The sequence below is a fragment of the Necator americanus genome, chromosome V (genome assembly GCF_031761385.1).
Source record: "Necator americanus strain Aroian chromosome V, whole genome shotgun sequence".
NCBI lineage: Eukaryota > Metazoa > Nematoda > Chromadorea > Rhabditida > Ancylostomatidae > Necator > Necator americanus.
The window spans coordinates 19,289,801-19,304,544 of record NC_087375.1 but is presented as its reverse complement, the minus strand read 5'-3'; the positions used below and the strand labels follow the sequence as shown (position 1 = coordinate 19,304,544).

Below are 14,744 nucleotides of genomic sequence, written 5' to 3'. Positions count from 1 at the left end.
CACCTATACGTCCACCTTTCTTCTATTCCGTCTTGATCGAACGCACAACTCTGTCCAGGCGAGGGGCTCAGGTGGATATTACAGGCAAAATGCTGCTGAAAATGTTGATTTAGCTACAATGCGAAGTCACCTACTTAGTTTTTTAGAACGCTTGCTTCAGTTACATGAGCGCGGCTTCAGCAATAATTTCTCCTATTAATCCGTTTGCGATGCACCACCGCGTTTTGACTGGAATTCGAGCTCGTTGGCATTTTCAGGGCGCGTTTCACATAGAACTCACACCTTTTATCGGATGGCTCGGTGGTTTCGTTCACGCGACGGTGCAAGCACTTTATCCAGCCCCCAAACTCCGGTAATTAAAACCAAAATATAGTAAAAAGAAATACAGAAATGAAAGAAGATAAAAGGAAAATTAAAAGAAGACAAATACCGAAGCCGTTGTTAGGTTGAGTCGAAGGTTCTCGGACAAATTGACAATATTTTTGTTTATTTTACAACTTAACGATAACTGTAAATCATTTGATGTATGCTCCATTGGCATCGATGGTCTTCTGCCGATAGTAGATGCCCTTGTTCCAGAACGCTGGCGACTGCTCCTTGAAGAACTGCTTGAGTGCCTTTTTGATGTCGTCGCTTGTTTGGAGGTCTTGACCATCCAGATGACGTTGGAGAAAAAAAAAAGGAAAAAAAAGGAAAATGGAAAAGGGTGGTAATCCGAGGGATCCAGGTCTGGGAAATACGGTGGGTGTGGTAAAATAGTCCAACCAAATTTTATCAGTTTGGCTTTGGTCATTATTGCAATGTTGAGCGTTGTCGTGCTGGAAGTAGACTTCGCGCTGCTGCGGGCGTGCATTTTCGAGATTGGTCTTCAAAATTTTCAGTTGCTCAATGTAGACGTCTGCGGTCACTGTACATCCCTGAGCGAGCAGCTCCCAGTATTCGACGCCGTGTACGCTCCACCAGCATAACCTTTTTGGCGTGTATGTTGCGTTTAACGGACGTCTTCTGCATCAGTACCTTTGAGAATGTTAGAATAGGGAATCCACTTCTCATCCCCGGTGGCTATATGCCCAAGCCAAGTGTCTTTGCGCTTGAGCGTGAGGAGAGAAAGTGCCATACAGCACGGCGTCATACTGCGTCAGAGCATGTGGTACTCATCGACCTAGTTTTCGCACCCTTCCGATTGACTTCAATCCGCCAACAACTGTGGTTTGACTCATCCCAAGAGCGGCTGTCAGTTCGCGAGTGGTTTGAAGCGGATCGGCTTCCACCCTTCTCCGCAGCAAGACTAAATCCAACACCATCGGGCGTCCCGAACGGTCTTCATCTTCAATGGAATAGTCACCCGACGCGAGTTTCGAGTGCCACTTGTAGATTGTACTTCTAGCGAAGGTGTGCTCCTTGTAAACTTCGTTTAAACGTCCATCGATATCCGCGGGTTCTTGGCCAGATAAATGGAGAAAGAGTATGACATTGCGGTGATGGAGTGACGACAGTTTGAAATTGCGCGGCATGGTGGCAGGAAAGGAACTGGCTCGAAACTGGAAGTAATTGTTAACCTACACTTTGAAGAGCCTTTTATACTCCATCAAATTGTAGCTAACACATCCATTTCTGTCGGCTCTTTGCTGAGTGATGATCTCTAGAAATCATCTCTACCACATTGTCAGCCTGTAGTTTCACTATAGCATTGCACTACTGCTCCTGCCCTAGGAACCAGCCATTTTATCGAACTAGCTCAATTAAGTAGATTTAACAAGGAATTCAAGAGCTTGTAGTGGCGATAAGATGCTAACTACCATTTAAATTTATGAAGATGGAAATATTTTACTTTTTGGTAGACTAAAACTAATGAAACGAAGATATTATCTCTTCTCATTCGATTTTCTGCCACTCCGAAAAACAATTTGCGAGAAATGTCAGGAATGATTAATCTTTACTTCATAATTTTTTTCTAAATATTCCAGTGTCTTCTTTTTCACGAATACCGATCACAGCGAATCCAGGATATCCTGCTCTAGCTTATCGGCAGCCTATTTTACAAACAAACAAAGATACAAATTTAACTCTAGTTTAACTTTGAAAGAAACAACAAACAATGAAACAAACTTAAGAAAGAAAGATTCACTCACGGCAAATGGGCAGAATCATTCTTAGTTAAATTTTTTCTCTGCTGGTTTTGTTTTAAAAATACCAATTGAAAGCATTTGAGCAGAGTTTGAGACTTCAAGGGTTCAATTTTGACGAATGTGTCGCTTGAAAACAGGCGAAATTTCACCAACTTTTGTTGATTACTTTCACATCTTCGCAAACCTGCCATTCGCATATCCGCGGCCACATCTCCACGTAACAAAGAGGCGTTCGTAAGATTTCCGCTTTGCTTCTCAAAATTCCAGAGAAGTTTTCATATATTTGTAGTGAGAATGTTACATAAAATATATTGGTTCTTCTCATCGCATGTGGATTCAAGATTTCCGCTGTATTCTGGAACTTACAAAATGCCACACTGAAAGTAGTAGTAAGTAGCAGATCCATGCGAGTCTTAAGGTTTCTACAGGGTTGGTCTCCGAAAGATTTGTCTCAGCCCAAAAACTGGAATCGTTCATCTCTTTGCGCATAAACCTGTTATGCTTACGTGTTATGGGGTCAACGTTTTGAGAAGGTAGGGGGTTTACAAGATTTTGTTCCAGACTGCTTGCACTTATGTTTCTGATTCGACTTCTCTTATCTTCACTAGGGTCTCTACAACAGCAACAGGCAGAAGAAATGGGTCGTTTAGTGCTTGTTCGGACACAGTCATGATTCAATGAGACCTTGATGATCACACATTTTGAATGTTAATACACCAGATACGTATAAGTTTGACAATCATCCCGGAGGTCCCGGCGGATTCTCCGCGAATGCCTCCGAGACATTACGTGTCCAGTGGATATGCCCGTGAGATACACAAACATATCTCGACGAGGTCACGCTCTCGTCGTTTATGATGGCGCAGACAACCGTCTTAGAAGCTCTTTTAGCCTCCCTTTGGTTACTTCCCTTGCTTCTCCTACGATTACAAATTTGAGGTCATCTCAAATCACAAGTTCCCAGTGGATGTGTATGTATGTATGTGTATCCTCCAAAACTATCAAGTGCTCGTAAATTATATCCTAGCCGGTGATCCAACGTATGAATAGCGATAGGTAAGCGGAGTCAGCCATTTAGGTAGCAACGAAAGTAAACCTCTTTCTCCCACCAGCGCTAATTGCTCTGCCGAGGCATGATCGAGGCATGGTCGAAAATCTGCCGGGACCCTCTTTACACGCACCCGATTCAGACGCCAGACACATTTATGTCTCGGTGAAGCGACGTGCACTACCCACCACACGACTATACACGAGATTAGAAATATAGTTCGAAAGTTGGAAGTTACTGGCCCATTAAAACCAAAAAACTACAGTAAACATCAACATTACCCTAATAGAAGTGTCCCTAAGATAGTAGGTCGAAATGAAGCAGAATTGTGTCACCACTTGCAATTAGGGCATCACCGACAACCGTGTTATACGGCACAAAGATTAGACAGATTTCTGTGAATCTCTGAACCATCTCAAATCGAAAAGGAATAAATCAGTACCAAGCTATGAATCAATCCATAGAATTTTATTTAGGCAATTTCTAAAATTTGTATGGGTAGTTAGGCAGTCTTTTGTCAGCTATGAACAGAAGTCCTTACTGAGCCACTTGTCATATATGCTAATACAGATGAGAACCCTCAGAGCGCTCAAGGTTTCTGCGCAATTCTAAGCTTATAATGTGCAAAATTCGCTACAGTATCATGAACAGGGTATTTCCAGGAGGATCCAGAAATAGGAGACCGATGGCTGTTAACACTGTATGGACTCAGGGGATCATCAATAGAAAAAAAGAGTTAAATCGGCCTCCACAGCTTTAACAAGATGGCTTCGGAGCAATCGATCTTCATCCTTGCAGTTCAAATCCCCATGAAACATACAAACATACATAGCATACGGCTTATTGATGATTTGTCACCTTAATAAGCATCATTTCCACAGAGCTGGAGGCTGGAAGGACTGCGCAGTGCTTGCTTACCAGTTCTGCGCGCAAAAGGAAAAATTATCAGTTTTCTTTTCCACGTTACCCATATCAACACTATTATAGACCGTATTAAGCCATAAAACAGTCCTTCCCTTTATACCCCATTATGTAGATGCGGGTGCTAAATGTTGCTCTTAGTTGGTTACTTACCTAGCTCCCCATCTTTTAAAGAAAACAAAAAAGGAAAACCTTTGTCTTTTTTTGGTAAATAAATATTGAAATGTCTAAGAACATGATTTTGACAATTTCTGTGACGTAGAGGACGGATTAGTCAGTTGGGATCTGTGGGGTGGGCGAAATGAGATCTGGAAGATAACTCTCGAATGGGAGTGGTGGGCAGCTGGTTCCAGAAATACTTTAGTTTTGACCAACGTGAAGACAGAGTCGATAATAGGCGAAGTTCCGCCAATCCTCGTTGATTACTTTCACACTTCCGCAAACCTGCAATTGGCATAACCTGAGGATACATCTCCATGCGCATGTAAATAAAAAATATATGTATGCATCAGTGGATAGAAATTTTGAATCCTGTAAATCGAAGTGAATTTGAGAAAGTTGTCTCTCTCCTAGAAGAGATGACTATCTTAAGGTGCGAAGGTGCGAAAATCATGTTCCTGTGAAAACAGCCGACATTTTTTAAAGCAAATGTCGAATACTCGCGACTTAAAGACAGCACACCTCGTCAGATTCGTGGGGTGATGCCTTCAAGCGTTCATTGTAGGTCGTAGACTGCTGTTCAAACACTGGAACAAATAACGCATTAGAGCAAGTGTCGAATACAAAGTTCTAAGTTGGACATCGAAAAACAAAGCATTTTCTGAACTAGAAACTTACACAATTCGAAAGAATGTCGGGAGCAAATAGTTCGCTGAGAAATTCTCTCAATAAGTTCTTGACAGCTGGGTGTATAGGTGGCACTTTCGTCAATTCCCGAAGACAATGGGGATTTCGAGTCCATATGTGATATGGGACAGCTAACTATTCTGAGTAGCCTCCTCATTACAAATATGTGGAAACTTTTGTTCAATTTCGAGAAAATAGCACCTTCCCTCGAACGCGTTTTCGTCACATGGAGATGTAATACGACGGAAATGGGAAGTGTAAAAGTAATTTACAGATGTTGCTGAAACTTTGCCTGTTTTCAGGCCAAACATTTCTCGAAACCGAATTTCGGAATCATGTTTCAAAACAGCCGTTCAATTACTTCCAAACTGATTTCTCAAAGTTTAATATCGCCCAATTCCATGGATTTCGGCGGTTTGAGACGAATTATTGCGTCTGGAACCGATTAAGTTATCAGCGGTGTTATATCCCACCGTTTTAAAGTGACTTCTGCCATGCGTTTTCACGCGAGGTGTTTCTCTTTGAATTTGTTTATCGATACTTTCTTTCCTATCGTTCCTCCCTACTTTTATTCCAATCACATCGCACAATTACTCTCACCTGCAGGGTGCGGACCAACGCTTTGATCCCCGAACCGAGGATCAGAAACCGTGCTCTTTCTACTAAGCTCCGCAAAATCCTGTGACTGGAATTGACCACTCATTTTTGAGTACGCAAACACAACCGATTACTTGACACGCACATACAACAACACTGCCACCGCAGTGTAATACATTGGCCGGGGAACAGCCGACGTCTCAAGCCAGCACGCCTTTCATGCACTTTCTTCTGTCTATTTGCATTTTATGATTCATCCGACAAATTACATGTTCGAATGACTGATTATATCAACTTCTTTCCCGCCGAACACGTTCTTTCCCATTAGCTCCATCAATTCATGCTTTACGAAATAGCCTTGTTTCATTGCTGCAACTGGGAAATGTTCTTTGCTCTTAGGAAAGTCCACTCTATGCACAGAGCTCTGTTTCTGGTGCTCACTAGTTCAGCAGTCCTGAATGCTATCTTGGACCAATCTGTTGCAATCCGTGGTGTTCTCCGTTGCCGAACCACCCCACTTCGTAACATGGGGGTACACCTTTATGAGAAGAGAAAAAGTGAGTAATTTTGATCTCTGAAGCATTTTCCTGATTTCCTTGGATCGTTCCTCGTCTCTTTCATCTGAAAGCTATTTTAAAAGCGCCCCTACGCGATGTATTGATGGTATCGAACAAAACAGATGCTAATGGTGAATTTTACTTGAATGGATCCACATCACGTCTTCTCCCGATTTCTCCAATGTTGCACATTGACAGTGACTGCAAAGGGCGGGTACGTCACGGGTTCGGAAATTTCCTAATATGTGCTGGTGTCCTATGTAATAACTAACCTGAATGCAAAATGGATCAAAACTAAAGAGAACTTCTCTAGCAAAACTACAAGCAGTGACAAAGACACAAACAACTTAATCTTCAAGAAATTTCCCACATATCTAGACCTTGATCTTCTGTTCTATAATCTAGGCACCGGCTATATATCATTCCAGAGGTTTCGAAGCTGATAACTCGTTGGCCGCAATGTCTACATCCATAGTTCATGAAGGTAACCAAACATTGGCGAAAAGAGGGCACCAGTTAGACCGAAATGCAGTCGGAGAGCGCAAAATCAGAGAAGAGAAAAAAGAGATCACTTGCTTGAGTACTATGTAAATCCATATGGTTCGGGAGTTATTTTGGTGCAGTAACACCTTGCTGACAAGGGCTACGCGTATACGGAACAGTGATGCGTACAACATTAATGTGCTCAAGATTACTAGAGAGCTTTTTAGCATTTACGTCTTGCTTCCGCAGAAGTTTTCGGATTGTTTCTTTCTTTCTATGATCTTAAAAGCAATAGCGACTGCAAAAAATTGTCACAGCAACATCGTTACAGTGAAGTTACAAAGGTTCTTCAAAATTATGCATACCTTTAGGTAACACAAAATACTTATTTGGAAACAACAACAAAATAGATGTTGGGAGTTCTCGTTAGTTTTGGCACGCCTTAATGTTTGATTGTACCTGCTACTGATCTATGTAGGTGTTGTTCAATGAAGAAAAACGCGAACACAAATTCAGAATGACTCATGTCTTTTACCTTCTATTCTATAAAGTATTTCCATAGGTTACTTCCAATATCATCGACACAACTACTCGTTCCTGTGTATACTTTTCTGTTCCACATCACTAAGGTGTGCACGGGTAAACGAACACCTATCAGGTTTTAACTTATTTTTTTCGGAGCAGTGATCGCCTTGAATAGAGCGTTTTAAGTTTCTTTTTTAATTTTAAACTTTAAATTTTTGAGTTGAAATAGCTGTTACCTTGTTTCCGTCGCACCGATATTCGCTGCTAATTCAACCGATTACTTTTTTCGATGATGACCTCTCCTTCTCTATCTTTTAACTCTGCTTGTTACTCAACAGTTACTTTAGTACTTTACAACTTCGTTGTACATTTGAGTAGCTTAAAACTTGCGGAACTTAAAATGACAACTTTTTGGCGTATTTGAGAAGTGGTTTTTTACTGCTTCTTTGTCTTTAAGTCTAGGTTCCATGTATCAGCATTTTTTCTCTAACAAATACATAAATAGAAACGGTTGAATCAACTGAATTTGAGGACCTGTTCGTTGCCAAAACATTTTTTTCCAGGCTCAGAAAGTGAAACTCCCCAATGCCAAATCGCAGGTGGAATGGGGAAAAGTGGGTGCTGTTTGTTCAGGGTCCGCGCCGAATGTGTTCAACCGGATGAACACGAGTGCGGTGCGGCAGCGGAAAGATCTAGAGAGTGCGTGTCGTCACGCAATGAAAAAGCGTTTCTTGCGAAGCAGCGCAGTGCTCACCCGGTTCAAAACATTTGACATCGGCTGTGTGTAAACACGTTTCTTTTTTCGTTACAAGGACAACACTTTGGACATCCAGTGAATAATGGAATCGTACTACTAAAAATTCCAGTGTCTTCACTCTCAGTGATTTGCTTCACACTTAAATTTTAGGCAGCAAAACACATAGTCGACATTGGCGTGATCAACCTTTTGTGATATACGAGAAGTGTTCAGGATGCAGTTCACATTTACGGATCGTCAGTTTTTGAAGTAGTTCAATAAATATTAATAATTGAATGTGTGAGTTTGTAATTATTCAAACACCGGTAACATATTTGTTTTTACTACAAATATATTTTTCTCTGTTTATTATTGGAAAAGTCTAGAGAATAAATTCAATTCACAAATGTTTGAAAGAACCATCAAACTCGAAAAGATGAATGAATGTCAAAAGAAGATATTTTTTTCATTGACTTGCTTGAGGTGCAGCGAAGATCGCTACTGATTTTTCCTTATTAGCCGTTTGTCTTTCGCTGTTGCACTGCGATCAGAAAAGAACCGTCCTCATATCAAGACCTCTCTGGGATTTGATCAACGAGTGGGTCTGCAAGGTTACTTAAAGGAACCCTTGCAACTCATAGTTGTGGTACGAGGTGATCTGCTGCATCACCAGATTTTTCGCATGGAGTGAAGCGCTGGCCGGTGTGGTGTTTTTTGGGTTTGCAGTCCGTTTGGCTGCTTACAACACTTCGACAGGTGTTCTCCATGGATGCGGACCCACAAAATTAGGCATGCACAACGAATGTAACGGTCGTATTGTTGTGCTCCGAATACCAGCTATCAAAGAAACAACACCTGTCAACTCCTCGGATTCGGAAAAAATCTAGCGCGATGAGTTAGAAGTCAGTCGGATTAAATTGGTCGAATTTGATGGATTTCTTCGAGCTTTTGCGGCCTTTGCCTTCAAGCCTAAGACACAGAAATAGGAAGTGTAGTCAAAATGTTGTATACCACTTAATACAGAATGTTTCGATCTACAAGAACTGTAAGATTTTTCTAATTTTGTCAGTTCTTGCTCTCTTAGATCTTATAACTGATATGGAGAGTCAACTAAACAAGGAAGGTCATTTTTCTGATAGTGTGCCCGCGAGGTTTTTAGATGGAACCTTCCATTTGCCCGACGTTTCGGCTTTTTCGCTGTCTTCTTTTCGTCTACAACCTCGCAGGCACACTATCACAGAACATAGACAGAATATGCCGAGGTTTCAAGACAAGAGAACATTCGAACTGCTACGCGAAGGTCATTTTATTTTTTCTTGTATTCAATCGAGAAGATAAGGTCGCTAAAGCTGAGAATCGCGTTGTGTATGAAGGGAGGACAGTCTTCCAACGAAGTGCCTACCGTTGACCTTCCCATTTCAAAAATAGGAGTTTTGACCACAAAGGAGGTTCACACGCCGGCCAACTATTGGTCGCTTGTCGAGAAAACCTGAATTCTCTTGATTTTTTTCATCTTAGTGATTCGAGGAAAGAAGAATGTTATTAAAAGGGCGAAATACAAGAAATTTGAAACATATCATATCCTACTATTAGTTTTCACTCCTTTCTGGAGTTTTCAGTAGGAAAAATAGTTCCACGAGTGGTTCCTCAGACCACTATGTAGATACGTACGTAGCTGACAAGATGCCAGCTACTAATGAGTTACATATGTACGTGCCAAACGTTGAGAATTTTCTTCACCGAACATCATCCAGTCCAGACAGTGGGATGTTATGAGTTTAAAGGCATCGCCCCGCGCTTGAAGCGTTCAGGCGCACTATTTCCTACAGGGAGTTCGACTGGAGCGCGCCAGCCTTGTGCGGCGCCGTATCTTCCGGGCCGCCTTTTACGGCAATTAGGAAGAAATTGACGGAATCACCCCCCTCTCCATAGTCTCCTATCCCGTATACGAATAATCCACCTGAAATCTGCACCACCTCAGATTCGTGGGCGATGATGGCGGTGATGCCTTTAAGCAATAGTCGCGAATCCGCTTTCGCTTATTTTCCCGACCTTCTTACAAGCTCCTTCAATCGCGCCCACTTAAAAAAAGCAGACGTAATCAGCACCTTATGATCTACGCTGTATTGCTTTCTGTTACAAAATTCAAGAATTCCTGCCAAATTTTGAATCATGCTGCCAACTGCATAGACTTTGGAGATGATTCTCTCTCAATTATACCCTGAAGAACGGAGAACGGTCAAGAGGTACCCGTATGATGTGCCGCCGCATATCCGGGAGGCTAATGAGCGTCGTTAATTGCACGGCGCGTCTCCTGATACCGTCATAATCGCTACAGTAGCCTGATTGCTCCTGTTGCGCTATGTCTTCAAGACTTCCCGCCCACACCACCCTTTCTCCCACTTTGCTGCGTCTACAGCTCTTATGATGCGCTTTTAAAATCGAACGGAAAGGAAAGTACCTGGTGTTAGATGTTGTTCGAAGGTCTACATAAAGTTAATATAAAAGAAGGAAAGAATGAAATAGGTTTGTATAAGTGATATGCGATTTGAAAATGCGAGTGAAATCGAAATTATCCAGTTTCGAGTTGTTAGGTGGAATACACCCATTCCTCTCTGGGAATTTAAGAGATGCTTCAAAAATTGTCTCACTGATCGGTGTTATGTTAACTTCCTTACTTTTTTGCGCTTTCTAAGAATTTCTTTTTCCTTATCTAGCTGGGTAAAACTGGCATCCAACGATTAACGAGGCGCGAATAATGCCTCGCAGACATACACTGTACCTAAAGGTATATCTCGAAGATACAAAGGTCTCTGTTCGCCACTAATACGCCTAACTTGTCATATTGATTTTATGTAGAGAATAGATAGACACGAAGCGATAAAACGATGTTGAAAGAAGTTTGAAGAGCCATACAAAGTTCTATTATATAAAACTGTATAAAACGTACAAGCAAGTATTGAAATATTAGACATGCACCTTATATAAACATTATATCTAAGCAAAATTTTGAAAAGGTAAAATGAAGAAAGGAGTTTAAAGAATGTATACAAAGTAATAAGCGCATAAAGTTGCTGTTATTATAGCTGCTGCAGTTGAAATGTGAACACGAATTCGTAGGATGGCATATTTATGCACTGCTAGTTTATATAGAATGTGTTAAATAATGAGATGTGTGAAAATATATGCATGTTATTATTTCCCCTGGAGCATCTTTTTGAGATAATGTTTGCTTATGTAAAGTTACATTGCGGAGAAGGATCTACTTCTTCGCTTTTATTCCCAATAATATGCGCTTAGTTTACTATATCCGTACATCAGAATTCGCTGCGGCAATTCGTTTTTTACTCCCCCTCCCTTTAAAATTCGCACTATCCACCTCTTTGTCGCGGCGCGAACGTCGCGCGCAGCATTGATCAGGGGGCAATAGGGGGCGGGGCGTAGGTGATCTCAGGCGGTCGTGGAGAATGTCTAGCTGGTGGAGAGGCAGCCGTAATTAAGCGGAGGAGTGCGGTGCTGAAGGGAGGGCAGGAGAGGTCGTTTTTCAGCCGGTTTTCACGGGTACCTCTTGTCCCGCACCCCTGAAGAACAAAAGCTGCACAGAACCACGACTGCCATCTACATGCATTGGTTTTTTAAAGAACGCAGTCTAAGAAAGTTACAAAAAACCAAAGAAAAAACCGCAAATTTCCAAACAAAGCACAACTTCATTACATTCTACCGTCGATTGTAAAACCTGATAAGCTGCCAGGAACTCGGCGACATCACAAGGAAAATTAATAAGATAAAATTAATATCACAAGGAAATTAGATCTAACTGACAATTCTGTAACACAGAAGAGGTGAGAAAAACTGCAACTTGCTATGATTCACTGAGTGTTCATAAGTATTCTTCCACATTTATTTTAAACACAAAAAATGCTGTAACAAACCAATCAATAGTTCCCTTTCCGTTATTGTTTTTGCTCCGAGTTTCAATAATCCTTGAGCTCCTTTTTTATTTTTTTCCCTTTGATTTTTCGTCTTTCCCTCGATGCTCTCCATGAGTTAATGCCTCAACTAAATGCAGAAAGCAGAACGCTTAGGAGATGCTCTGGTTTGCCCATTTGGCACTCATTTTACTGCAAAAATCAACAAGATCGAAAAGTCAGGATAGACCATCTTGTGAAGCGAACAACTCTTTTCCATGACTTTTTAATTGGACATTTAAATAATGCACTTCACCTTTTCATTTTTAAAATTGAGGAGATTGTTTGTGAACTATTACGATACGATCACTTGTGGTAATTAAAGATATATTTCCATGTATAAAAATTTTTTAAGAACCGAATTATTCTCATGGAATACCAATTTAAGCAGGAGAAACTAATCGATAACCAATCGCACAACAACAGAGGAATGGCGAATTCTCACCACCTGGACACATTAATCTCCAATGAAATTTTACACGTTTTCATTTTTATCACCTGAAACGAATAAAACCCTTACAGGACTGATGGAACAGTTTCTCTGGGAATGCAATAATGAGGTGAAAACCCACTGACGAAAACAGAGCAGAATATTTGCCATGCATATTCCTTCGTTTCATAATGTTCTTTCAGTCTTTTTTTTTACTGATTTCTTTATGATTATTTTCTCTCTCAACTTTGTAGGAAAACGTTACGGAAAGCATCTGACATTTTTTACCGCGGGATTCCATCGTCAGTGTCTATCAGCGAAACTATCCATGATTCTGCTGGCGTTGCGGTGAGGTCTGAATCATCAATTGGAGGTACATAATTGGCTCTACACGCGATTCGGATCTGGTTTTTGAAGGATACGCTTTGTTTGCGTGAGGTAACGACGAGGAGACCAATGACATTCGGACCTTCTTCAACTTCTCTCGAAGAAATGCGTTCACATTTTCCATCCCACCATTCTTTATTTCCTGCAGACCATGACTAATTCAAATAGAAAACGTTTCATAAAAGTGGCAAAATGCAAATTCAGAAAAAAAAGAAAACAGTCACGAACGGAGAAGTATATTCTGCTTCCTTCCGGTTTGTTTTTCAGTCTCCCCCATCTGACCGTCGTTAAACACCGAACACATTGTCGCTGTAACAATGAAAATGTATTCTTGTCAGGTCTCTACATTGTCCTTGATCGTGTCGGCTCGCACCGTGTAATAACGAATAGTGTTGTTTGCGTTTGCCAAGCACTTCCTGATGTTCTGTTTACATTCGCACTACCGTTTTCATTTTACTTTTACGCACACTTTCAGCCACAAGAAAGTCTCTCATTCTTTCCACTTGTTTTCATGCAAACTGGAATACCCTTGAAGTCCACATCGAACCAAGATATCCTGAATAGTTCCGGTGGGAAACGCATTGTTGACGAGAACAATACATTCCGGGATGCACAACTTCACTCAAAATCTGCTCGAAACGTTGGATAGAAACACTAGAAAGAGTAATTGGTTGCGAAGCTGTCCACTCAATAATATTTTAATTGTTTATTTTACATATCTTTCAAACAGAAAATCACATCTGCTCCATGAATTGGATCGGAATCGCACGTATGTACCAAGGTAAAGGCATACAACGAGAATGGAACGAATTGACTTTAAAATTCTCATTTGTCGGTGATTTGCTGCGATAAACCTACATAGTTGTGTTGTGTTGTATGCACGCACGATGATCATAAACATCAACGCGGCTAAACGTACCGGTTTAACGAGTGGATTCTATGGATGGATGTGCATCACATATCACGCTACGTATGTACATACGCACATATGTATGTACATCATATCTTAAGCGATCGTTTAATCTTCTCCATATCTACCTTCGCCTTCGTTAAAACCTTCTAAAGCCAGTTTTTCGTTAAAGTTCACGCAGATAGTTTTTTTCTATAAATCACTCAGATCTTCAGATGGCGCAGTGTTTAAATGTTATCATCGGCCTCGTAAAACATTCATTCAACGGATCTCTGTTTGGTTACGCGTAAGTTGTTGTGTGATCTAAAGTAGAAATTAACAATGACGACTTTTTTGTAGTAGCATGAATCTCCTTATTTACCGCCCACTTCCGAACACCCCGCCCTCTTTGAATTAGAAAATGCACAGTACGTGCACATATGTATGCAACACATTAAGGTAAATTTTAAGAGTAGCAGCTAATGTTCTCCATTTTAAGTAAAGTAAAAGAAATCGAGGTCTAGGTGTACCTGAAAATGTTTTATGTTATCGGAGCTTTTTTCTTCTCGAAAAGATGGCCTTGTACTTCCCGAAAAGGTGGAAAACGCGTGAAGTGAACGGTCGTTCAATGAGTAAGGTCCTTCTTGCGCTGCTGGAAGGAAGCAACTACGATGTTTTGTTCCATTTGTTTCACTTCCATTTGTTGACAAGTTCTAGTCTTAGTTTTTTTTTTTTTTTTTTTTGGGGGGGGGGGAAGAGATTTCTAGCATTTCCTAGGTTTCTGTGACATTTTAATAAAAGAGAATTAATTGTACTATATCCCATCAACGAAGGAATTAAGCTTAGGCACAACATGTCATCTTTGAAATTGAACCTAGGAGGCCACCCTTTCTCCACGACGAAAGTTTACTGTCATATGACTAGTCAGACCACACTTACTTCATCCCTCTATCCCCCCCCCCCCTCTATCGTCCTGCGGAAAATCTACAACACCTTTTTCATGAACTTGTTCCAGAAATATATGTCCAAGTATGCTATAATTAGTTACTATGACTAACAAGTAACTAATTCCAAGTGTATGATTTGCAAGTAATTGCTCGGTTTCGATACGCATGACACTTCATTTTTCATTTGCTAACTTGTCAATTAATTTATCTATCTTAGTGACGCTCAACTATGACTAATAGATAGAATTCGTTTCGCAAAATCGGGAATTTATTGACACATG

General features: G+C 40.8%; 3 protein-coding genes across 3 annotated transcripts; 2 read left to right on the top strand and 1 right to left on the bottom strand.

Moving 5' to 3' along the window:
* Positions 1-982: 982 nt before the first annotated feature.
* On the top strand, positions 983-1,387 carry RB195_014429 (uncharacterized protein; the record flags this gene model as incomplete). The annotated part of the gene is made up of 1 exon (XM_064204695.1): positions 983-1,387. One exon carries the CDS (start codon positions 983-985, stop codon positions 1,385-1,387), a length of 405 nt encoding a protein of 134 aa, XP_064060576.1.
* RB195_014428 (uncharacterized protein) lies at positions 1,155-1,514 on the bottom strand (the record flags this gene model as incomplete). Its single annotated transcript, XM_064204694.1, has 1 exon — positions 1,155-1,514. The coding sequence occupies one exon, from the start codon at positions 1,512-1,514 to the stop codon at positions 1,155-1,157; it is 360 nt and encodes a 119-aa protein (XP_064060575.1).
* Positions 1,515-5,953: 4,439 nt separating this feature from the next.
* Positions 5,954-8,058, top strand: RB195_014427 (uncharacterized protein; the record flags this gene model as incomplete). Its single annotated transcript, XM_064204693.1, has 4 exons — positions 5,954-6,098; positions 6,182-6,312; positions 7,670-7,720; positions 8,014-8,058. 4 exons carry the CDS (start codon positions 5,954-5,956, stop codon positions 8,056-8,058), a joined length of 372 nt encoding a protein of 123 aa, XP_064060574.1.
* Between the last annotated feature and the right edge of the window lie 6,686 nt (positions 8,059-14,744).